Here is a 26,418-nt window from a genome sequence, read left to right as displayed (position 1 = left end):
AACAGCCAAAAATATCTACCTCCCTTTCCATTTCTTATAAGGAGTCTTGAAATTTAAATCTCTTCAGTGTGATAGATATGCTTGCTTTGATCTGCTTACCTCTTGGAAGTCCAGGGGCTCTGGGTTGCTGGCCCCATGGTGCCTGGGGTCCCTAGGGGCAGCTCTGTCCGCCATTAGGGAATTTTTTCCCGAGAACCCCCTGTAACATTTCGCGAACCCTCAGGGGTTCACGAACCTCAGTTTGGGAACCACTGCTCTAAAGTCACAATGCCCTTCAGCTTACAACACCAATGTAAGGGACAAGAGGGAAGGAGGAAGAGGGAAGCAAAATGATCAAATTCCAAACACCCCCAGCAAGTCACAGATTCATAAATTCCAAGCCCAGAAGAAACCACTGCAGTCTGACTTTCTGTTTTGCTTCGGCCATAGAACGTCCCTCAAAATAATTCCCATAGGAATTAGATCAGATTTTTTAGTAAAACACCCAATCTTGATTTTAAAACAGGCAAGTTGTGGAAAATCCAGCACAAGCCTCAGTGAATTGGTCCAAACTCTGATGTTTAAAATGCTCGCCTTTTTTCCAGTGTGTATTGGTCTAGCTTCAACTTCCAGCCATTGTCTGCTCATAACCTTTATCTGGTAAAGTGAAGAGCCCATTAGTAAATATTTGTTCCCATAGGCTCACCGCTTAACCTTCTCTTAGATTGAGCTCCTGTAGTCTGTCACCACAGGGCAGGTTTTCTAATCCTTTCATCATTCTTGTGGCTCTTCTGTGAACCCTCTCTGATTTATCAGCATCTGTCTCAAATTGTGGACACCCGAAATGGACACAATATTCCAGGAGTGGTTGCACCAGTGCCCAGTACAGAGATATCGAACCTCTATACCTCTACTTGAGAATCTGCTAGGACAGAGTCCCCTATCTTGTCCTTAGAGCCTATATTTTTTCTTACCTTCTACACAGATGACGATTTCTTTCAAAAAAATCCACACCGATATGAAAAAAAATTCCTCAGAATGTCCTCCACAACAACCGTCTCTTGGTCCTCTGAGAGAACCGCGAGATGGAGACTTGCTGCAGCAAGGCTACAGGGGGTCTCTGAAGGGGGTCTCTGAGGTTCCCCCTGCCCTGCATCCCTGTCCTGCCTGGCTGTTGTCAAGGGAGCTCTGTGAGGTCACAGACGCCTCATCATCTTTGCCCAATAGGCTGAGTTCCTGCCTAAGGCCTTTGTGAAGTCACTGCCACACTCACCATTCCCTGGCAGCCTGATGCCTGCCCCTGGCCAGCCTGGTTGGATGTTTGAGCTGCACCCTGGATCTCCCCACTTGCTCATTATTGATTCTGGGGAGCAACCAGGCCACCTGGTAAAACAGCAGAGTCTGTTCCTCACCCCACACTGAGTTTTTCATAGAGGCCCAGATTGTGAAACAATTCAATCTCCTAATCTGGCCTCTATATCACGGGCTATGAAATTTCAGACTCTCAGCACCCTATTAAGCCCAATTGCTTGTAATTAACTAAAAGGACCCTTCCAGAATGAAAGGCAGTTGTGATGTGAGGACACCAGGAAACAGAGACTTCACCTCTCCCCTGGGTAATTTGTTCCAGTGGCTTGTCTCCCTCGCTGTCAGAATTAAATGTGAAATTGACAACCTTTGATAAGGGCAAAATTTATGACAATCTTTTAAATAATTTAAATAGAAGAGAAAAAAGAACATTAAGTGGAATATGTTCACTGCCAAGTTTTTCAGACAGTCGCACCACTGATGTGGTAGCTAAGGCCCTGGAAGGAAAGTTAGCTGAAATGCTAGCCTAGCTTTGGACAGCAATAACTTCCTTGAAAGGTGCAGAAAATATTGTCTTCATTTCAGGTTATTCAAATAGTTCAGTTCAATCGACTAGTTCGTTGAAATTCAAGAAAGCCATTGGGAGTTCACAAAACAGGCAAACTTGTTTTCCTCCCTCAATCTATGGATAAAAACTACCTGTGAAGGGATGGATCTACTGGTTCATCAATCTAGAAACACGTGGAGACCAGAATGTATCATTTCAGTTCACTAACCACACATCAAATTTCCTTGGTTTAAGAAATCAGTTAGTTTTAAAAGCAAAACATTTTGATACAACTTTTTTCTTATGCTTCTCTTTCTAGCTCTGGCATAACCTTGATGTGTGACCAAAGAGAGGTCACTTCTTTTCTTTTTCCCTCTGTATCATGGGGATGGAGAAAATTCTCTAAGTCCTAGCAGGAGAGAGATTTGAGCATGTCAGGCGTGTTAGGGCCCTTGTGCTCTAAAGGACAATGGATGATTGTTGTTTGGGACAAGAATCCCGACGGATTTGATACTTGTCCCCCAACCAAAGTCAATAGCACATCTCTGTATTTTCAATCATGAGTTAGACATTCTCAGCACCCCTCTGTCTCCCGCAGCCCTCAGGTGTTCCTTGGATTATGGAGGCTAAGAGAATTGGAATTTTTTACTGGCTTCCTGGGTGTTACTAGCCAATGAGGGTCTCAGTCTGGCCTCCGAGGCCCACACCCCCAGCCACTAAAGATCAGGATGGATTGATTTCACTCAAAGTTTTTTGTATTTGTATTTTTGAATTATTTTCCTAATGAAAGATTGATTCTCATGGAATTCTTAGAGCTGGCAGATGACAGAACAAGGAGCAATGACCTCAAGTTGCAGTGTGGAAGGCTTGGATATTCGGAAAAACTTTTTCACTAGGAGGGTGGTGATGCCTTTGAATCTGCTAGGATAGAGTCCCCTATCTTGTACTTAGAGCCTATATTTTTTCTTACCTTCTACACAGATGACGATTTCTTTCAAAAAAATCCAGTCCGATATGAAAAAAAAAACGCACAGAATGTCCTCCACAACAACGGTCTCTTGGTACTCTGAGAGAACCACGAGATGGAGACTTGCTGCAGCAAGGCTACAGGGGGTCTCTGAGGTTCCCCCTGCCCTGCATCCCTGTCCTGCCTGGCTGTTGTCAAGGAAGCTCTGTGAGGTCACAGACGCCTCATCACCTTTGCCCAATAGGCTGAGTTCCTGCCAAAGGCCTTTGTGAAGTCACTGCCACACTCACCTTTCCCTTGCAGGCCTGATGCCTGCCCCTGGCCAGCCTGGTTGGATGTTTGAGCTGCACCCCGGATCTCCCCACTTGCTCATTATTGATTCTGGGGAGCAACCAGGCCACCTGGTAAAACAGCAGAGTCTGTTCCTCACCCCACACTGAGTTTTTCATAGAGGCCCAGATTGTGATACAATTCCATCTCCTAATGTGGTCTCTATTTCCAGGGCTATGAAATGTCACACACTTTGCACCATATTAAGCCCAATTCTTGTTGTGCCTTTCTTGGCTAGATCGAATTAGCCCTGCCCCATGATATCCGATCTCCCCGTCCTGCTGGGAGCCCCCGAGCCAGGCCCCCCCGAGCCAGGCCCCCAGTAGGGGCCTCCTTGCTGTTTGTCTGCCGGGCTGGTGACAGGACTTCCTCTGCGTGGGGATATCAGATGCACCTCCAGAGGCAGTGCAGAAGTGAGTGCACTGCATCAGCCCAGCGTTGGGCGCAGGGCTTTGCCCTTGGCAGCTTCTGCTCCAGTCACGTCTCTGGGTGCCCGGATTCAGAGCTCCTGGCCCCCTGTGGCTGCAGCCAGTGCTGGGGAACTGGGCTCAGGACTTTCATGCCCCTCCCCACTCCTGCTGGCACTCTGGGTGTCCGGGCTCGGGTCTTCTGCCAGGCATCTGCAGCTGGGGCTCGGGGCTTCCCTTGCCGTTCCTTCTGGGGCTCAGGTGTCTATTTTTCTAGATGTCCCGAAAATGGTAGGAGCCGAGGTGCTCCCAAGTAGTAGGTAGGAGCTGAGGTGCTCCCAACAGCAGGAACCCTCCTGCACATCTGGGAACCTCCTCTAGCTTCAGAAAGGTTGCTGGCTGCTGCCCTTGGAGCCCAGGTCTGAAGGCACCACACACGTGAGGGTGGCCATGCTGTGACCCCTACAACAACCGCTGAACTCCCCTATTCTCCTATTTTGGTCAGGACCCCCATGGTTACAATACCATGACATTTCAGATGGAAACATTGGTCAATTTCAAGGCCAGAGGGTTTTTAAATTAGTCAAACTGAGCCCTGAATTTGGTAGGGACCTGGCTATTATGGAAGTCCTAGCAGGTTTGCACTCCCGGTTCTCCTGAAAGGCCATTGAGAATTCATGCTGCCTGAGAAACTTCCCAGAATAAGCTACCAGGACTGGGGGGGGGGGGGGAGGGGGAAACCAACCAAAGCCTGAGCTAGGATGGAGAGCATTGATCCAAGCGGTGTTTGAACCCCTCCACCCCCACCTGCCTGCCTGCCGTGAAACGGACAGAGGGGCACTGATTTCTATTGGTGAACTTGCTACAGACCGTGGGCTTCAGCACAAGCCATGGAGCCCATACTCTGACCTCTTGGATAAACAGCAACGTTGGCTTTTTAGAAACCTTCCCCCCAGTGCTCTGCATCCACTTGGGATTGTGCCCAGCAGAGGCTGGTGGAGGGGAGGGGAAGGCAGAGGAGGCCATGCAAATGTTGTGGCGTCTGCACTACCCCACAGACACACACCCAGCAATGCACGGGGCATAATAGCCAGGACAGTAAATGATTTGGCCATAACCTCCAAAATCCTCAGTGTTGAAAGTACAATTTATCTAGAAAACAATGGGAGGGAGGGGTTAGAGAGTTGCAGTAACCACCCGGATTTCCAGTCTCTGGCCAGGCACATCCCCCTCTCCACAGTTTCCACTGATATCTTCTCCAAACTGGTCCTCCTGAGATAATCTGAGGTCACATCCTGGCCTGCAGGGACATTGGCAGGATCTTCACTGTTCCCAGCTGCAGCATCACCCTTGTTATCCTGCCTGATAAGGATCCCGCCAGGGCTCAGCTAAATGGCATGTATCATGACAGGCTCTTTGCTGAGGGCCCTTGACAGCACCCGCACCCAAACCCCTCAACCCCAGCCCCACCCCAGAGCCTGCACCCCCAGCCGAAGCCCTCACTCTCTCCCACACCCCAACCCCAATTCTGTGAGCATTCATGGCCCTCCATACAATTTCTATACCCTGATGTGGCCCGTGAGTCAAAAAGTTTGCCCATCCCTGGTCTAAGGCCACCAAATGTTCGCAGTTACATGGCCCATGAAGCTCGCCTCCATCACTCACTGGTTAAAGCTTCAAACAAGCCCCTTTGTGCTTTCTCCCATTCTGCCCCCCACACTCGGGAGGAGCTCCCTGTAAACATCAGCAAAACAACCTCCTCATCCCAGGGATTGTTTGATTCTTCAATTATTCCCATGTCCAGCAGGCTTGCCAGCTCCTTCTGAACCTGCTGCTGCAATGTACCAGTTCTGTGGGGTGCTTTGCTGGGTGCAGGTTGTGATCCCACAGTGTTAATCTTAGGCAACGTTTGTGAGTCAGGCCTGGCCTGCTAGATAATACCTGGCAGTGACTTTGCAGCACAGTCATAACCTCTGTCTTTTCAGTTACGGTGACCTCTTCACACACCTCAATGCTCTCGAGTGGTATTCAGGCATCAGATCCGTAAGGGGCTGTCTTACAATCCTCTGCACAGAATAGCATCTTGACAACAGCTTCACTATTGTGATGCACTTTTAACAGCCCGAGGTGCATCCCTGCTGCGAGGCCTGTGTACTTTGCAGGTAACAGTGTGACCCCTCCCTACCACCTCGGAAGGCCCCTCCCATCAGTTTTGCAATTTGTACTTTTCCACGAGGAGTAACAACTGCAGCAGATCACCTGCATCAAATGATCACTCACAAGGACAGCAGGACCCCATTTATCCCATCGAATTGGGACCAGGGCCAGACTGGTTAACCAAAACTTCGGATAATCGGATGAATGGGAAAGTGCGAGGCTGCAGCGCCATCTAGTGACCATAGCAGATACTGCTCATTTCTGGACCTGTGTGTGCTGGTTGTTGGGTTAATATGGAGAACCGGATAATGGAGGGTCGGATAAACAGGGTTCTACTGTATTGTGCTCATCCCATTCTTTCCGAGCTGCTTGGCTTTTAGTGAGGCTTCGCTTCGCTATTCCAATCATGGATTTAGGGAAACCTAATTTAGGCTCCTCCCTGTGAAGGGGAAAGGAAAAGTGAAGTGCTTCAGTAAGAGTAAACTTACCAGAATGAAATGGTTCCATTGTTTTCTGTTTCAAAAGGGCATTTGGCTTCAGAATTTTATTTCATTTTTTATGAGATTGTGTCTTTTATGTTTTGTGGCACACAAGCAGAGAAGTTAGAGAAAACATAAAATTCTCTTGCTGGAAGTTCGCAATGTTTTGCTAATTTGTTTCTTAGGAGCCAGAACAATAATGTGTGTGGAATCATCATTACTGTGTATTCTGTGTAGTTATGTTGTTGGCTTCTTTAGGAAATTTGCAAAAGAGGGTCACTGGGAAAGCCTGTCCCCCCCCCCCCCCACACACACACACACATACGCACTGCACATTTGCTGCCCACTGGTGCTGCCTGAGCAGTAGCATTGTGACATCAGAGATAATCCACCACTCAGCACTCCCTCCCTCCAGTTCATTTCCATACTTGGGGAGAATGACTGGCAACCTGGCTACCATGGCAACAGTTACCTTTGACAACTGATTGCCCCCAGAACATCATCACAGGAAGGAAGTTTGTAATGAAACAGGGCCACATTTGGACAGGCAGGACAGCCTCCTGCTGTGCTCATTTGGGTTTGTACTGTGATAGGGTCCAGTGTTTTTTTCCAAAGGGCAGTTGTTTGCTACTTTCCATAGTAAGGGCCAGGTGAAAACAAGATGCAAAATTCCAGCTCTTTTTCTTGGATATTGTTTATCTGCTTCTTACACATTCAGGGTTCTAGCTTAGAACTTTCACTGAAACAGAAGTTGCATAAAATGAGTTTTGTTTTAATACAGTTTAATTTAATTACTTTCCATACTCTGATCAACACAGCACTGAGTGGTGAAACAGAGATTTTCACAAAGATAACAATGGCAATAAACTATATACTGAAAACAACACATGAGTAAGAGCTTCATTGTTTAAATAACACATATATAAAATATTTTCTTTCTATTTTAAAAAAACAAAGGAAATCAACAAACAAAAACCCCTTCCTTTAACGTTACTTAAGTTTGCTTTCATCAATAAACTAAACCATAAAATAATTAGGAAATACAAAGTCAAGGTTTTAAAAAGGATTAAAAGTTTACAAAGTTTTGCATTCTCAGGTTAGCAAAGGTCATGCTCTCAGAGTTCAAGTAAATTGGAAAACCAGCATCATACATTGCAAGTAGCACCCTGGGCCGGCAAACAGGATGGAACATGGCAGGTACCATTGCTGGAGCAGATGCTGCATGCCAGGGACCAAGTCACACTCTCCGCCGCACTGTTACAGCCCCTTGGGAATCAGTGATGAGAATGATGTTAAACCTACCCTGGGCCATTCCACCAGCACAGTATAACCACACCCTGTCCTTCCCCTGGATTGCTCCAACCTGCCTCCTAGAGCAGGTGCTGGGTCGGGGAGACAAGGGATGTGTTCTACATCAGGCACAGAGCCCATATCCCCCCAGTGGCAAAAACCTTTGCAAAACTTTTCAAGATAATGCATCTGCATGTGATTATCCCTTGTCCCCTAGAGAAATACACTGTATTTTAATGAGTCTGCCCTTGCTTGTCTTGATGATCAGAGCTCAGAGGTGCTACAGGGATCCTCTCCCAAATGACGCTATGCCAAACATAAACGCACTTCCATCCTATACTTTGAAATCAAGAAAGACGACATCTCTCCGAAGGTAGGAGTGAACACTATTTCCAGTACAATAAAACTGAAATCTCCTTTTGATAGTTACATCAGGAAATAGCTCTTTTCAGAACACCTTGCCCAAGGCAGAAATTTGCAGAAGTCAACTTGTTGATTATTTGAATCTATAATGCAGCCACGTGGGAACAGAAAGGAGATTGTTCTGAGTCTTTCACATGAATTCTCTCTTACAGTCCATACCTGGGGTGACTTCTGGAGTGGATTATTGCAATGTTCTCTACCATGAGCCACTCAGCCCAAGCACAGCTACTGCCAAATGCAGCTGTCCACTGAATTGCAGGGGATATTACACCCGGAGGACATCCGGGGCCATTGAAACTAACGGGAATGTTGCCATAGACTTCAATGAGGCTGAGATTAAATATGTGGGGAGTGATGGTCGAGCATTCTCACTGGGGGTCTCCTACACCTGGAGGTCAATTCCCTGGGCACACATGTCCAAACTCTGAGTTTTCAAGGCACAGCGTAAGGCTCAGCTCTTTCTCTGAGTGCCGTGTGGAGGTTTGGTTGTGGCGAGCACGGCGTGTTGGAATGCATGTTCATTAACACTTTGTAGAACATCACTGCTTTGCCGAGCAGAGACAATGTCTACCAAGGCTCAGTCCAATGAAAATAAACCATTTTCTGTGAATCGGATGGGCTTTCAGTGACATGGTCAGCTCAGATGCTCTACTGAGCATTATGTAGAATGTGTTTACATTAGTCTTTTCTCTGATGTTTTTAACTCCATCTTTCCTTGAATTACATAGAGGGGAATTCTACAGCTTCTTTTGAGAGCACTTTTCGCTTGCACATAGATAGATAGATAGATAGATAGATAGATAGATAGATAGATAGATAGATAGATAGATAGATAGATAGATAATGTTTTTTAGGATCTGAGATCTGTGAACAGGCAGGAGAGCTCCTTTAGCATTCAAAAATATTTATGGTCATCAATCTTGTACTTCCTTTAAAAGTGGGGGTAGGAAATAGCTTAATAGAAATTTGCTAGAATGTAACTATCTGATCTCTGGTTCAGATTCTCTCTTTAGAAGGAATTTGGTCTGCAGAAGCATTTGGATTTACCGGCCTTTTTATGAAACACTGAATAAACACACAGAAATTGCCAGATTGGATCAGACCCGAGCTCCATCTAGTGTCTTGTCTCTGATAGTGACTAGTACCAGATGTTTCAAAAGAAGGTTTAATAACCTTCAATAGGCAGATGTGGAATAATCAGCCCTTTTCCCCATCTCGCCCTGATCTCTCATAGTTAGAGAAGAGATTGGTTTAAGCCCTGAAGCATAATGTTTAGTATCCCTTAAGCATCCGCATCCACACACCATGCCATATAAAACTGTCAAATCCTTCCAGTTTCTTTGCAGTTCTGCTTAACAGCACTCCTAGGATCTACAGACATTTCCCAACTTCTCAGCTCATCCAGAAGAACAGTTCAGACCAGCAAGGCACTGAGCACGTTAGCCCCAATCCAAAGAAACATATAAGCACATGCTTAACTTTAAGCAACTTTAAGAATGTAAGAAGCCCCATTGAAATCAACATGCTTAAAATTCGGGGTGCTCCACTTCAGGAAAGATGGAGATAGATTGGAGACAGCCCAGGGGAGAGCAATAAAAACAATAAAAGGTTTAGAAGCACTGGGGGATGGACTAGATGACCTCTTCAAGCCCTACTTTTCTATGATTCTATGAAAAGATATGCACCTGCTTAAATGTTCTGCTGGACTGAGGGAAGAATGCTCAGATCCATGCAGGATCAAGCCCTAAATGACTTATTGTTCTTTGCTTGGATGCATTTGATGAAAGAAGTCAAGTCCTTCTTCCTTTCTATCTTCTGTAGAAGTGCACGTTAAGCAAGCTGCCTTTGAAGTTGAATAATCATTTTATTTGTTTCAGAGAAGCAGCCGTGTTAGTCTGTATCCGCAAAAAGAACAGGAGTACTTGTGGCACCTTAGAGATTAACAAATTTATTTGAGCATAAGCTTTCGTGGGCTAAAACCCACTTATTTGTAATATTCGTCTGAATGCCGACTGACTGACATGCTATTTGGCCAAAACCAAAGAGTGTGTAAAGAAATAAATGACATGTGTGTGTATGTACGGCATGTGCATGAATATGTACACACACACTCACACTTTTTCTTGATCTTTGGCCACAAAAAACATACCTGATGATCACACTAGACGTTCACTACCTTTTACATTGCCAGGGTGTTATGAATGAGAACCAAGCCATCCCCATAATTTCACAAACTGGAATGTGCGACATGAGCTAAGTACAATTAACAATTATATGATTTGGCAATCACTATTGTGACATGGGGTGAGGAAAGAGGTGCATTGAGGATATTGATATATGATTAAATAGGTTTACAGGCAGTTTCTTATCTCTATAAAGACAGGTTAAAAGATAAATCTATACATAGAATATTTTTTCTTATCATTATAAATATATGTTTCTAAAAATATATTCACTGTTGTTAATTTTCTCAGAAATATTCACCCCTGGCTACACACTTTTTGTCTGATCATTAGAAGTGTACATAAGGTAATTTTTCAGCAGCCAAAGAACAAGAAGCTACAGGATTTAGTCAGCATGGCTGTAGTGTCCAGAAGGGATAAATTTAGAAGCTCCATTTTTGAAATATTTTCTCAATGAAAGTATGTGCATAATGTGTTCTAGTTGGTAGCCGATGATTTAAAAACATGGAGGCATATTTCGGTGGGGGAAACTGTCAACCAATAACCCAAGAGTGCGATGCAAACTATGCGTTCCTCCTAACCATGTTATTGTTCCCAGGTATAATGGAGATCCACGGATTCTACTACTGTCTAAGGTACCAGTCCCACAAAATTGAACATATTCCTTAATTTTATTTATGTGAGGCATTCCACTGAGTCTGTGAGGCTACACTAATACGTGAAATTAAAATATCAACAGAATACAGGTCAAAATGTGTAAATCAGACTAAATGGCAGGGTAATGCACTTTCCTAGAGATAAAGGGTCTTTACGCATATGACCACAGTTCTTTATATTAGCATACACCATTTGCATAAGAACGAATGCCTTCCTTTATGGTTGATCCCGCAGCTAGCGCCCAAGGCTGAATGAATGGCTGGAGGAAATTGTACGGCAGTGACCGAGTTCATTCTCACAGGAGTGACAGATCGTCTGGAGCTGCAGGTCCCCCTCTTTGTGCTGTTCCTAGTGATCTATATTATCACCCCGGTGTGGAATCTGGGGATGATGGTTTTAATCAGGATCGACCCCCAACTCCACACCCCCATGTACTTCTTTCTCAAGAATTTATCGCTCGTGGATGCCTGTTACTCCACAGTCATCACTCCCAAGATGCTGATGAGCTTCTTAGCCGAGAGGAAAGCTATTTCCTATCCAGCTTGCATCATCCAATATTTTAGCTTCATATTGTTTGTCATCTCTGAGTGCCTTCTGCTGGCAGTAATGGCGTATGACCGTTATGTAGCCATCTGCAACCCGCTGCTGTATATGGTCATCATGTCCCCAAAGCACTGCCTACGGCTGGTGGCTGGTTCATATCTATGGGCCTTCCTGAACTCTGTGATACACACCAGCGGTTTGCTAAGATTATCCTATTGTGACTCCAATATCCTGAATCATTTTTTCTGTGATCTCAACCCACTTCTAAAGCTCTCCTCTTCCGGCACCTCCATCAATCAGCTACTCGTTTTCCTCTTTGGCAGTCTGATTGAGGTGATCAGCATTGTGACCATCCTCATCTCATACATCTTAATTATTGTGACTATGCTGCGGATCCACTCCACCGAGGGCAGGCGCAAAGCCTTCTACACCTGCACCTCCCACCTGACGGCCGTCTCTATGTTCCATGGGACAATTCTCTTCATGTATTTCCGACCCAGCGCCAGCTACTCGCTGGACACAGACAAAATGGCCTCCGTGTTCTACACGGTGGTGATCCCCATGCTGAACCCCCTCATCTACAGCCTGAGGAACAAGGATGTGAAGGACGCCCTGAGGAGAGCAATAGAGACAAAATTGAGGACCCATCTTTCCCCAAAGGGTGCCATAATAGGACAACCCAATCCTTCAATGGCTTCTCTGCACACATAGGGCTTGTCTGCACTACAGGGTGGATCGATGCTGCAGCGATAAATCCACCAGGGGACAATTTAGCAGGTCTAATGAAGACGCACTGGATCGACAGACTGTCACTCTGGCTTTGACTCCGGTACTCCACCAGAATGAGATGAGTAAGGGGAGTCTATGGGAGAGTTTCTTCTGTCGACCCAGCGCAGTGTGAACCCTGTGGTAAGTAGATCTAAGCCATGTCAACTTGAGTTACGCTACTAACGTAACTCAAATTGTGTAGCTTAGATCGACCTGTCCCCGTAGCGTAGACCTGCCCATGGGCTCTGAATCAGAAAGTCCTTAAGCACATGTTTAGGTTTGTCTCCCTTTGACTTCAGTGGGGCTTAAGCACATGTTTAAAGTTACACATGTATTTAGGTGCTGCTTTGAAGAGAGATGCGTTCCTGACTAGAGGCCGTATGTGCATAAAAAACCCTGTAGTGCAGACAAGCCCTATGTGTGCAGAGAAGCCATTGAAGGATTGGGTTGTCCTATTATGGCACCCTTTGGGGAAAGATGGGTCCTCAATTTTGTCTCTATTGCTCTCCTCAGGGCGTCCTTCACATCCTTGTTCCTCAGGCTGTTATTAAATTGTCGGTTATTAAATGATGGTTTGCTCCCCTGTGCCTATAATAAAATACTTTGAAATTGATTTTTCAGTGTAAGATGTAAGAGAGTGATTTAAATATTGTTTAGAATTACTGCATAAAAGGAAAAAGTTCACACTGCAACAATGGATTCATGAGCAATGACCAGGACTTGTTTTAATGTCCAAAAACATTGACAGATATTTGTTCAATTCCATTTTGTGATTTTGCTTCAATCAGATCCACAGCCCAACTCCTCTGTTTTTTGGGAGACATTTGTGTGCGTGAAATGATATCCCAACCTGTGTTTGTTGAAAGGGAGAATGTCATGAATGCTCAGTCAGATATGATAGTTCTGGTGAGTACTCACACCAACTCTTTATGAGTTTAGGAGTCACACAATTAAAGACCAGGTAGTTTAGGTGACCAAACATATACAGACACATTTTCAAGGATAGTCGTTGATTGTGAATGCCACGGTTATTGGGATCTCAACGTAAAAGATCTTGGACCTTATTTTCCTAAGTGCTGAGTACTTACAGCTCCCGTTCACTTCAGCTGGAGTGGTGGAGTTTCTGGAAATCAGGACCGAGGGGACTGAAGTTGGGCACCCATAAACAGAGGCTACCAAAATCATTGGCCATTGCTGAATCTTTAGGGCACGGCGAATTGCCGAAGCACCAGTCACCTCACAGTCCATCTACACTGAAATGTAAGCCCAGGGTAAGCCCACGGTTCAAACTCATGCTCAAGTTAAACCCCCTTCCATCTACACACAAATTGCACTAACCCTTTACTGGTTTGTAGTGTAGACGCAGGCCCACTGGACTCCTCTTTGGGAGTCAGCCAAAAGTATCCGAAAGGCTGAGTTTCTTTGTCCTCTGGACGGTCAAGTGTTCCCACACTGCACCGTGAACAAACAGCTAAAGTGGTCACATTTTGGGAGCCTGCTAGGAACTCTGGGATATGAGTGGTTGAAATGGGGCCCACATAATGCCATGTAGATGCTGGAGCCCCAGTTCGGGACCCAGGGTGCAACAATGCCTAACCTGGGTTTACAAATGAGTGTAGTTTCTCAAACCCTAAGTTAACAAACCTGGGTCTGCTAACGCGAGTTCTACTAGCCCAGGGATTAAACTGCAGTGTAGACGTGTCCTCAGAGAGTTAGTGAATCACTGTGATGTGTGTGTGTGTGTGTGTGCATTGTTCAGCACAATGGGGCTCTGGTCTCAATTTGCACTTCCAGTCGCTACTGTAAAAGTAATAATATTGAACTACGGGCAAGTTTCAACCACATGCCAGGCTCCTGCTAGGATCCTTTTATTCTATAGATATGACCCAGCAGAGCTCCCTCAGGAATGGCGAGATTGAAAAGATCTGAGGAATCACAGCCTAACCCCTAGGCCCACTGCCTTTCAGACTCACGATGCCCAGTCAAACCTTTCCCCTCTTTTCATGCAATTTACTCCCTTTTGCCTGCAGCTGCTGCCACTCCCTTTCTGCCCTCACCCAACCACAGCGGAGTTTTTATCTCGCTCCCCTGCCCCCAACACAGCTCAGACCCAGGGCAGGGGGAAAAGCAATTCTAAAGGCTGGGGGGCCTGCTGCGTGGCCTACAGAAGCAGCGGTGTCCTAGAGCTGAGAACTGTGCAGGCAGAGGAAGGGAGCAAAAAATAGAGCCACACCCAGCTACCAGCATCAGCCATCTTAACAGAAACCATCACCCAGCCCATCACCTAAGAACATAAGACTGGTCATACTGGGTCAGACCAATGGTCCATCTAGCCCAGTGTCCTGTCTCCCACCATGGCCAATGCCAGGTGTTTCAGAGGGAATGAACAGAACAGGGCAATTATCAAGTGATCCATCCCCTGTCATCCACTCCCAGCTCCTGGCAGTCAGCAGTTTAGGGACACTCATAACATGGGGTTGCGTCCCTGACCATCTTGGCTAACAGCCATTGAGGGACCGATCATCCAGGAACTTATGTCATTATTTTTTGAACCCAGTTATACTTTTGGCCTTCACAACGTCCCCCTGGCAACCCCTGTCCTCTGCACAGCTCTACTGCTGACAGTTGAAATTCTTCTTTAGCACAGCAAGTATTGGCTTGTGGTTTAGGAACTGAGTTCCAGACCCGAGGTTGTTGTATAGTTTTGTTGAAGTCACTTGAAGTCAATGGAGCTACGCAAAGGACAGCAAATGGGGATCTGGCCCTGAAAATGAGTTCTACTGATACATCTTATTTTTATTAGTTAGTTTATCCAAGGGAAGGTCAAGAAGTGACTTCAACATGCTGTATATGCGCCTGTGTGGGACAAAGATTTCCAATAGGGTAAAGATATTTAATTCTGCAGACAGAGGCATAAGATTCAGAGGCTGGAAGCTAAATAAACTCAGTCAAGATGAGGTGCACCTTTTTCTTAGTGAGGGTAATTAATTATTGGAACAAATTACCTATTACTGTGGCGGATGTTTCATCACGTAATGCCTTAAAATCAAGGCAATATATTTTTCTAAATCATATGCTATCACTTGAGCAGAATTCATGAACTCAATGGACAAATTACTGGGTGAGGGTCTTGTGCCTGTGTTATGAAGGAAGTTCAAATAGTGTGACACTTCCTCCTCTATCATGGTGGGTCCTGCGCTTATTGGCAGATTTACTTGCCTCAGAGATTCACCATGTGGGTTGGGGAACAGCCCAGAGACCTTCCCCTCTGGAAGAACCCACAGTCCAGGTCAATTGGGAGGTTTGGAGGGGAACCCGGGCCCGCCCTCTACTCCGGGTTCCAGCCCAGGGCCCTGTGGACTGCAGCTGTCTATAGTGCCTCTGGTAACAGCTGCATGACAGCTACAACTCCCTGGGGTACTTCCCCATGGCCTCCTCCAAACACCTTCCTTAGTCTCACCACAGGACCTTCCTCCTGGTGTCTGATAACGCTTGTTCTCCTCAGTCCTCCAGCAGCACACCCTCTCACTCTCAGCTGTGCTGAACTCAATGACACCTTTTCCATTGACTTCAGATCAAGGCACAGAATTTGATGCACTACTTAACACTTGTAGTTTATTAAACTGCTCCCTGTAGGAATGTGATACTAGTAGCAGTTACTGATACATAATAGATTGTAAGAAACTGCTATTGTATGAAACTGCTACCTGATGTAGGAAATGCTTACAGGTACCGTAGCAGTTTCTTGCACTGTAGTATGTGTGAAACTGCTTTTTGTGTAGAACTGTGGTTTATGTAACAGTTATTGAGATGTATAGATTGTAAAAACTGCTACTTGATGTAGCAACCTAACCCTCCCTTGCTGCAATTTAAGCCCATTGCTTCTTGTCCTATACCGGCAAACCTCCCCTCCTCCCAAGCCAGGAGCAGCGGGAGGCTAAAGCCAGGAGCCCCAACCAGGGCCGGCTCCAGCCTTTTTGCCGCCCCAAGAGGTGAAGAAAAAAAAAAGATAAAGCTGCGATCGGCGGCACTTCGGCGGCAGCTCTACCGCACCGCTTCATTCTTCGGCGGTCGGTCCTTCCCTCTGAGAGGGACTGAAGACCCGGATGTGCCGCCCCTTTCCATTGGCCACCCCAAGCACCTGCTTCCTGCGCTGGTGCCTGGAGCCGGCCCTGTCCCCAACGCCTCACCCCCTGAAGCTGGGAGTTGCATTGGGAGCCCCCCCTGCCACTATACAGTCCCTAGCTACCCCCTCCCTGTGCCCTGAGCTACCCCCTGCCTGCACACAGCCCCTAGCTACCCCCCTGCCCGCACCCTGAGCTACCCCCTGCCTGCACACAGCCCCTAGCTACCCCCCTGCCCTCACCCTGAGCCGTTTTCAAACTTTTTGAACTGAGTCCTCCCTTTGAGTTATATGTTTTGGTTGCATCCCTCCAGAGCCCCGACAGGCTGGGTGCCCTCCTGAGTGAGTCAGGGGGTGGAGGTGGCGCACCCTTCCTTGACTGTGCTGTGTGGAGCTGGGTTGAGCCCTACCAGGCCTTGCCCCTTCCCCCTCCAAAAAATAGAAGTAAAACTATGCCCATGCCCAAGTGTGTCTCCCCGGCCTGGAACCCCGCGCTCCCCCACCCGCCCCAGGCCCTGTTGTTTTTATAGGATGTTGAACGGGGCCTCAGCAAGAAAAAGGTTGAGAATTCCTGGATTAGACGATCTCTCAAGATCCCTTCCAGTCCTATGGGTCTATGTGGAAAGAAACAATTGAAAATGGGTGACATGGACATGGGCAAATCCATTAAGCAGCTTTGCTGGCAGATAGAGTATGGCAACTGTGTGGCATGTGGCAATGAAGAGAAGAGATACCCCCATGGGACAGTAGAAGGAGCCACTGCCCAATCCAGCCACACTCACAGCCCCACGGTCGAGAAGGGACACAGAGAGGGAGTGTCATGGGTTGGCGTTGCTGCAAAGAGTTTGGACCATAAATGTCATTATTGGGGATTTCCAACCCTACATATTTCAATCTAATTTCCCCTGTAACTGGGGAAAATCCATTCTCTGGGTTGGGGTTTAGCTGCTTCACCTGGGGGTTGCTCCAGTGACTGTAGTGCTGGCCCTGCCTCTCCCACCACAGCAGTTACTAACTTGTGCCCCATTGGGTCTCCACCCCCCAGTGACAGCTCAGGGCTCCATGAAATTTTCCCTCTGTTTAAAATGTGAATATATGCAACACACAGACTAGTACATACAAAATGAGCATGGTTAATAAATGGATTGGTTTAGCTGATTGGATATGTTACATGCTGGATAAAAGAAAGCCAGAGAGTCAAATATTGGTTGCTGTTTCTTTGCTGCATCTCAGTGAGGTCTCTGTGGTACGAGGATCTCCCACAATTCACTAAAACAGCTGTCCAGGCGATACTGCGGTTTCAAAAGCACATTATCTTTGTTCTTTCATATTTTTGTTCCATTTTCTTTCATGTTCATCTTGGAGCTTTTCTGCTTCACTTGAATGGAGACAGAAGCTGAGACGGCATCCGCAGTACTGTCAAATAGCTTGAAAATTCCCAGTGCAGGAGCCAGTCAGAGGACAGAGGTTGTAGCAGCTATTCAGAATAAAGAGATTTTGCATATTCATTATATGGTAAAGAAATAGCCATTCAGTGATCATGTACATCCTTGCACACTGGTCAGCGAAGGATCATTATTAGCCAGCGCAAAGGGATTTGAATACTGCATGTTTATTGAAAAATATTTAGTCAGTGATTATATAAATTGAACATTTTCAACCAATCAGAATCCAAGGAATAGCATAAATTGCAAACGACCCAGGTGTGCTAGGAAGAATCTTCCCCTATAAGCAAGTTTCTTCATAATCTCCATTAGATGGTTTCTTGCACTTCTCATGGAGCCATCTTGTAATGGCCATTGTCAGAGACAGGATGGATACCTGGTCTGATCCAGTGCAGCAGGGGGTGGGATACCAGGCTAGATGGGCTGCTGTTCTGTTCCGGTTCAGCAGGGAGATGGGGTAAATGGACTATCAATTTGGTTTGGTATGACTGTTCCTGGGCAGCAGCCCTGCACGATCTGGAAGATGTGACCTGCAATTGATTTTCTCCATTTTCAATACCAATGATACATGATGTCAGATTTTTGTCACATTTCATTTTTTAAAATTAAGGGATTTGTTTGGTTGAAGTGCATCCTACGTAAAGAGACTCTCGGCATGTCTGTTATTTCCTTTAGGCCCTGCAGCGCCTGCTCTTTAGTTAGATTTTTCCAGTCTCCTGGGAGATCTGCTGCTTTTTTTGTTTTTTTTAAGCCAAAGAGAAAAGGAAAAGGAAACAAGCAAAGTAGCTGCTAATAAGGAAACTAAGTAATGCTGCTGATTGCTCCAACTCGTAGCCAAGGGAAGTAGAGAAGGAACTGAGTGGGGGTTGGTCGCACAGCGTTGGTTAACTGCCTGCAGCAGCATGAGGCAGGGACTCGATCATATCCCCCCTTAGTCTCCTCTTTTCCAAGCTGAAAAGTCCTAGCCTCTTTAATCTCTCCCTCTTTAATCTATGGGACCCGTTCCAAACCCCTAATCATTTTAGTTGCCCTTCTCTGGACCTTTTCCAATGCCAGTACATCTTTTTTGAGATGAGGAGACCATCTCTGTATGCAGTATTCAAGATGTTGGGCATACCATGGATTTATATAAGGGCAATAAGATGTTCTCCGTCTTATTCTCTATCCCTTTTTGAATGATTCCTAACATCCTATTTGCTTTTTTGACTGCCGCTACATACTGAGTGGATGTCTTCAGAGAACTATCTACGATGACTCCAAGATCTCTTTCCTGATTAGTTGTAGCTAAATCAGCCCCCATCATATAGTATGTGTAGTTGGGGTTATTTTTTCCAATGTGCATTACTTTACATTTATCCACATTACATTTCATTTGCCATTTTGTTGCCCAATCACCTAGTTAAGACCAAAGCAGACGGTGAAGAACGTCAAAAAGATCTCACAAAACTATCTTGAGCAGTTTAGTATCATCTGCAAACTTTGCCACCTCACTGTTTACCCCTTTCTCCACATCATTTATGAATAAGTTGAATAGGACTGGTTCAAGGACTGACCCTTGGGGAACACCACTATTTATCCCTCTCCATTCTGAACATTTACCATTTATTCCTGCACTTTGTTCCCTGTCTGTTAACCAGTTCTCAATCCATGAAAGGATCTTCCCTCTTATCCCATGACAACTTAATTTACGTAAGAGCCTTTGGTGAGGGACCTTTTCAAAAGCTTTCTGGAAATCTAAGTACACTATGTCCACTGGATCCCCCTTGTCCACATGTTTGTTGACCCCTTCAAAGAACTCTAATAGATTAGTAAGACATGATTTCCCTTTACAGAAACCATGTTGACGTTTGCCCAACAATTTATGTTCTTCTATGTGCCTGATAATTTTATTCTTTACTATAGTTTCAACTAATTTGCCCAGTACTGACGTTAGACTTACCGGTCTGTAATTGCCGGGATCACATCTAAGAGCCCCTTTTAAATATTGGTGTTACATTAGCTATCTTCCAGTCATTGGGTACAGAAGCTGATTTAAAGGACAGGTTACAAACCATAGTTAATAGTTCCGCAATTTCACATTTGAGTTCTTTCAGAACTCTTGGGTGAATGCCATCTGGTCCCAGTGACTTGTTACTGTTAAGTTTATCAATTAATTCCAAAACCTCCTCTAGTGACACTTCAATTTGTGACAATTCCTCAGATTTGTCACCTACAAAGGACAGCTCAGGTTTGGGAATCTCCCTGTCATTCTCAGCCATGAAGACTGAAGCAAAGAATTCATTTAGTTTCTCTACAATGACTTTATCGTCTATAAGTGCTCCTTTTGTATCATGATTGTCCAGGGGCCCCACTGGTTGTTTAGCAGGCTTCCTGCTTCTGATGTACTTAAAAAACATTTTGTTATTACCTTTTGAGTTTTTGGCTAGCTGTTCTTCAAACTCCTTTTTGGCTTTTCTTATTACATTTTTACAATTAATTTGGCAGTGCTTGTGCTCCTTTCTATTTACCTCACTAGGATTTGACTTCCCCTTTTTAAAAGATGCCTTTTTATCTCTCACTGCTACTTTTACATGATTGTTAAGCCACGGTGGCTCTTTTTTAGTTCTTTTACTGTGTTTTTTAATTTGGGGAATACATTTAAGTTGGGCCTCTACTTTGAAAAGTGTCCATGCAATTTGCAAGGATTTCACTCTAGTCACTGTAACTTTTAATTTCTGTTTAACTAACCTCCTCATTTTTGCATAGTTCCCCTTTCTGAAATTAAATGCCACAGTGTTGGGCTGTTGAGGTGTTCTTCCCACCACAGGAATGTTAAATGTTATTATATTATGGTCACTGTTTCCAAGCGGTCCTGTTATAGTTACCTCTTCGACCAGATCCTGCGCTCCACTCAGGATTAAATCAAGAATTGCCTCTCCCCTTGTGGATTCCTGTACCAGCTGCTCCAAGAAGCAGTCATTTAAAGTATCTAGAAATGTTGTCTCTGCATTTCGTCCTGAGGTGACATGTACCCAGTCAATATGGGGATAATTTAAATCCCCCACTATTATTGAGTTCTTTATTTTGATAGCCTCTCCTATCTCCCTTAGCATTACATTGTCTCTATCACTGTCCTGGTCAGGTGGTCGATAATAGATCTGTACTGTTATGTTCTTATTAGAGCATGGAATTACTATCCATAGAGATTCTATGGAACATGTGGATTCATTTAAGATTTTTACTTCATTTGATTCTACATTTTCTTTCACATATAGTGCCACTCCCTCCCACGCATGACCTGTTCTGTCCTTTCGATATATTTTGTACCCTGGAATGATTGTGTCCCATTGATTGTCCCCACTCTACCAGGTTTCTGTGATGCCTATTATATCAATATCCTCCTTTAACACATCTGAGCACTGTGACTTCATCGGATTGGTGGCGAACTCACTCAGTGTTTGTGAGGGCGTTCCCTTCATCCACCATCAACCTTCAATGATGCTGATGTAGGATGTGTCTGCTCTGGGGTTGGGATCTCTGGCGGGCTCCCTTTGAACTCAAGATCTGTGGCTCTCGAGGGAGGCAAAGAAGGCCATCAGAAAATGTAATCAGTTTTGTTCCCTGCAAGGCCACAGTCCGGGCTCTATTACAGATAAGTTTTTCAAGTGCTTGTACACAAATGCTAGAAGCCTGCCTGCTTTGAGATGAAAGACAGCCTGACACTGCACTGGACTCGGGCTGTGCCATGAAACTGAGCTCAAATAATTTGCACCCTAAGCCGGGCACACCCATGGTGCTGGGCATCAGCCCAAGTTCCAGTTAGGAGGTGGGTTTTGTTTGCTGACAGTCTGCAGCTGTGTGGTTTCTGATCATTGCAAAGGAAAGGCTGTGACCCAACCTCCCTGAAATAGTTTTACTTTCAGATTCCTATTGACTCTTTATTTTTACGGCACAAGGCAAACCCAGCTGAACAGACACCTCTTTAAGAGCTGTGATCAGTTTAGCTTCCAACAAAAAAGAGTAAGTACTATACTATTAGCTCTTTAAAAAGATTGGAAAACTTAAAATACAAATCTGTGGGCCAAATCCTGAATTCTCAGGAGGGGCTTGGTGGTGGTGTGGGAATGCTCCTCCGGGATCTGGGTGCACAAGAGACTCTGTGACATACGTTTCCATTTCCTTTATGGGGACATTATGGGGTGAGCCACCTTTGCAATATAATCTCTGAACCCCAAGGAGGTGGGGTTGGGAATTGCAGCTCCCCCACCCTTGACCACCAGCAGTAAGTCCACCCCCAAAATGAACACAGCCTGAAGCAGCATTAACTTTCACAGGAGCCTTTGATTTTTCACATTCCCTTTGATTTTAATACAATGTCCGCAATCCTAAAAAATGGGGGTGGGGCTTAATGGGGGGTGGGGAAATTCCATCATTCATAACTGAAATGTACAGAGACAGAGGTGAGGTGGATTGCTCAAGGGAGGGACCCTCTGCATGCAGATCTCCCCATTCCCACTTAGAAAAGGAACAGCTGTCTCAGCAGCCTGGTCCCCACTCCCCTCAGGACATGCTGGTCTCTAACTAGCAAAACACGGGTAAAAGGAGGGACGGAGCCGCAGCAGCTTGGAAACAGTGAGCCGGGAAGGTGTGAATGAGCCAGAGTTGCAGTTCAGTTTTGGCAGCATAATTGGAGTTGGCCCTGTCTCAACCCCATGGGGACTAACACCCAGTTTTCATGAACCCCAGTGCACTGCTAGAGCTAATTTCCAGTCGTTATTACAGAACTATTCCATTTTCAACTCAACCACGGCTTCTAACAGCATCTCCAAACCTCGGATCAGCTCTGCCATCAAATCTAGCAGGCATAAAAAAGCAGCAGCTTTCAGGTACCCTCTTCAGAATGATATACATCCCGCAGCTTCCACATCCCTCCTCTTCATTGTCTCACTACCATGGCTGCTTCTGTAAGCACCTATCAAAACAACAACACCACACACAAAGAGCCACACACACCTTCCCGCAAACTACCACTCAAACTTCCCTGTTGTCAGCTCTGTTTTCTGGCTTCTGTGTTGCTGCTCGTGTGCCACTGGCTGGTTGCATGGCTGCCTTGCTAGGCTCCCTAATCAGGGATGCCTCACCCCCTAATCAGGGCTCAGCTTTCATCAAAGGCTCTGCTTCTCTCACAACACACCGCCCGCTACCAGACTGCGAACTGAAAAAACATCCCTCGCTGTTGTTAAAACCAGTTGCCCTGTATTGGTGCTGATCTATGTTTTTAATTTTCCTAGTAGAGACAAGGCCCAAAGGAAGATTTAACCAGCAGCCAATTCGTTTGTTACAAAGATGAGGTTAGCATCTAGCAACATTTCAAACAGAGAAACAAAATGAAAGCATCACTAAGCCCAAAAACAGCCAGGAACAGGTGGGGATTTTTCTGGCAGGGAGACTTGCAAAATCCTAGGAGTTTTGCATACTGTCTATCCGCCAAGTGTTTATCCAGTCCTAATTTTCTATGGCCCAGGTGATGGGGCTCCCAACCTTCCTCCTAGGAAGATGATTCCACGGCCTCATAGGTCTCACTGTCAGGAAGTTTTTCTGAATATTGAGCCTAATCTTTTCTTTCCTTAAATGTAATCCTGTTTCTCCTAGTTATTTCTCAGGACTCTAAGGGAGACATCAGAGAAGAACTGGAAGAGGGGACAGAAGGTGAGCCACCAGGGGAATGGTGGAGGGAGAAGGGAGCAGCAGCACTCACCAGTGGATGGGGAAAAGGGGCAGGATGAGAGGATGGGCTGTGGAAATAAGTCATGAGTAGCTTGTTTTCCCCCATAGTCTGTCCCTTGGTAGAGCTTTCCATATGGCTATTCTCAGGGCAGGTACAAGCACTTCCTGGGCCATCTACAGACTCATTTGACTGGAGCTCTCCACCTCTGATTAGTGAGACTGGCTCAGGGAGTGCAGAGTGGAATGAGTAAGACTCGCCTGGGATATTACACAGAACTGTAATATCTGCTGCAGAGTGCTCAGGTCTCTAGTCACTCCCTCCTTATATAGTCTGCTCATGGTTGGAACAGCCTTCAGAGAGATCCAATTAAGGACCCTATGTCTGAATTGGCCCTGAATGTAAATCCCTTGCATGGTTACAGATCTGAGACTTTCTTTGAACTGCAGTTAACTTAACTTACCAGGCCTAATAAAGAGTAACTACAAGTGCAAAGACCAAAATTAAAAAATCAAAATCCACAATTAAAATGTAATACCTTGTGACACCTTCACAAAAGAAAAAGGTAGAAATCAAGTTAATTTCTGGCCTCGCAGGTCACCTATCTTTCTTGAAAGAAAACCCAATGAATAATTCGGGAACCTCTCTACAGAATTAGAACGTTCAATCGACAATACATAACAACAAGCCACATTTTGACTTCCTGTTCCCCGTGGTTAGCATTTCCTGCACAGTGTTCGAATTTTCATTGGCTTTATTTTTACTGTAGAAAAAGCTTCTTGGGGCATCTTCATCATTTTGAAAGGAGAGTATATAACTATTAAGAATACACACTTTTTCACTAGGAGGGTGGTGAAGCACTGGAATGGGTTACCTAGGGAGGTGGTGGAATCTCCTTCCTTAGAGGTTTTTAAGGCCCAGCTTGACAAAGCCCTGGCGGGGATAATTTAGTTGGGGATTGGTCCTGCTTTGAGCAGGGGGTTGGACTAGATACCTCCTGAAGTCCCTTCCAACTCTGATATTCTATGATTCTATGAAGCTTGTCCTGCTGCCGGCAGGGCTGGTCCCGCTCTAGAGAGAACGGGAGGATTCAGTCAGCAGGGGCTGCTGATCTGCCCCATTCACCAGGGCTGCCATCCTGCGGCTTCAGCATTAGATCCTGGGGTGACTTGGGGAACAGCCTTAACCTTCCCCCACCCCACTTCACTGCTGGCAGACTCCCTCCTGCCCCCCTGCTAGAGCCCCCTCCCTGGGTGGGGATGGAGGAGAGGACTGAGAACTTCAGCTTTGTCCCCAGGTGGGTTGGAGGTGAAAGAGCTGTCAGGGCACTGAGGGGGAGGTGGCTCACCCTACAAGGAGGGTGGCTGACACTGGAGGTGACTAGAGAGGACAACAAGCCTCCATCCTGGTGAATCCATCCTTCCGACATGGACAGGTGCAGGGTGCAATGGTGCTAGTTCCAGGTGCCCCCTGATTCCTGGGGGGCGTCTGAGTCTCTGATAGGTTCTTGTTCCCTTTCAGCAGGAGGACATGATGGCCAATGTGATGCGTCAGCTCCGCAACATCTGGCACTTGCACCAGATGCCCGAGGTGCTGCAGGGACTCTGCCTCTGAGGACACCAGCAACTCTCGCTCCCTGCTGCAGGTACTGCTCTGGCTCCCTGTAAATGGGGAACTAGTGGAAGAGGAAATGGAGTCCGCTGGCACTGACAGAAACTCTCTCCCCTCTCTGTGGAGCAGCTCCTTCCCTCTGCCCCAAAATTCCTTCATCTGGAGCAGGAACTCCTCCACTCACTCTCTTTTCCCTTCCCGCTTTCCTTGGCCTGACCCAGGCAGAGCTCTCCCTGCCCCATATGCTGCGGAAGGGCCTTTGTGTCAGGGATACAACCTGTCTGCCCAGCTGAAGCTTAGAAAGCTCCACTTTGGAGGAGATGGGGTGGGACAGAGGCTCAGGGCTAGCTTCACCTCCTGCCCTTTATTCTCCCCTTGGCCCTTCTACAGGGTCTCGGTGAGTGAAATGAATAGGATCCCCAGGCCCTGAGATCTGTCACCGCCTCCCAGATGGTTGCAGCCTGCAGCTGAGGCCCCTCAGGGAGCAGTGAGGACAGGTCACCTTGTCCTATCAAACCAAACGTTGCTGGGTCTCAAAGAGGCTTGCATGGAAGACCTGCTCGTTCATGGAGGTAAGAGCCATTTACTCCTCGGGGCATGTGGGTCTCTTGGGGGAGAAATGGGATCCCTGATTCATAGCCTGGCTGAGAGCTTCCCCTGTCCCTGGATCCTAGCCTTGGGACAGAGACGTCTCCATCAATGTTCCACCCTTGGTTTTTTTCCTAGGAAGAGGCTCCCCAGAGATGTCCTTGAACCTGGACTCCTGAGAGCCTTTCTAGCAACAAAAAGAATGAGGAGTACTTGTGGCACCTTAGAGACTAACAAATTTATTTGGGCATAAGCTTTCGTGGTCTAAAACCCACTTCATCAGATGCATGGAGTGAAAAATACAGTAAGCAGTATATATATTACAGCACATGAAAAGATGGGAGTTGCCTTACCAAGTGGGGGGTCAGTGCTAACGAGGCCAATGCAGTCAAGGTGGACGTCGCCCATTCCCAACAGTTGACAAGAAGGTGTGAGTTTCTACAGAGGGAAAATTGCTTTTTGTAGCGACCCAGCCACTTTCAGTCTTTATTCAGGCCTAATTTGGTGGTGTTCAGTTTGCAAATTAATTCCAGTTCTGCAGTTTCTTATTGAAGTCTGTTTTTGAAATTTTTTTGTTGAAGAATTGCCACTTTTAAGTCTGTTGTTGAGTGTCCAGGGAGACTGACGTGCTCTCCTACTGGTTTTTGAATGTTACAATTCTTCATGTCTGATTTGTGTCCATTTATTCTTTTGCATAGAGACTGTCCTGTTTGGCCAATGTACATGGCAGAGGGGCATTGCTGGCACATAATGGCATATATCACATTGGTAGATGTGCAGGTAAATGAGCCCCAGATTTTGATTTTGTTGCAATCGTCAAAGCGGTATGGCCGCTCCCCAGTGTGTGCATGCTGGTGTATTCTCAGGTGTGGGATCTGTGCATAGCCCTTTCCGCAGTCAGCACAGCGG

The 26,418-nt window shown here is 46.0% G+C and overlaps 1 protein-coding gene and 1 long non-coding RNA gene across 2 annotated transcripts; both read left to right on the top strand.

The window, feature by feature from the left end:
• Positions 1-10,982: 10,982 nt before the first annotated feature.
• LOC135982807 (olfactory receptor-like protein COR4) lies at positions 10,983-11,981 on the top strand. Its single transcript, XM_065591004.1, has one exon. It carries the CDS (start codon positions 10,983-10,985, stop codon positions 11,979-11,981), a length of 999 nt encoding a protein of 332 aa, XP_065447076.1.
• Positions 11,982-21,454: 9,473 nt separating this feature from the next.
• LOC135983339 (uncharacterized) lies at positions 21,455-25,633 on the top strand. The gene is made up of 5 exons (XR_010600922.1): positions 21,455-21,605; positions 22,368-22,471; positions 23,238-23,294; positions 24,832-24,955; positions 25,312-25,633. It is a non-coding gene; the product is annotated as an uncharacterized LOC135983339 (long non-coding RNA).
• The last annotated feature ends 785 nt before the right edge of the window (positions 25,634-26,418 follow it).

Source organism: Chrysemys picta, chromosome 4 (genome assembly GCF_011386835.1).
Source record: "Chrysemys picta bellii isolate R12L10 chromosome 4, ASM1138683v2, whole genome shotgun sequence".
Lineage (NCBI taxonomy): Eukaryota > Metazoa > Chordata > Testudines > Emydidae > Chrysemys > Chrysemys picta.
This window is presented reverse-complemented; position numbering and strand designations above follow the sequence as displayed.

What these genes read in the sequence shown, in the direction of transcription:
- LOC135982807 (XM_065591004.1), top strand. Translation starts at nt 10,983, where the DNA reads ATGGCTGGAGGAAATTGTACGGCAGTGACCGAGTTCATTCTCACAGGA.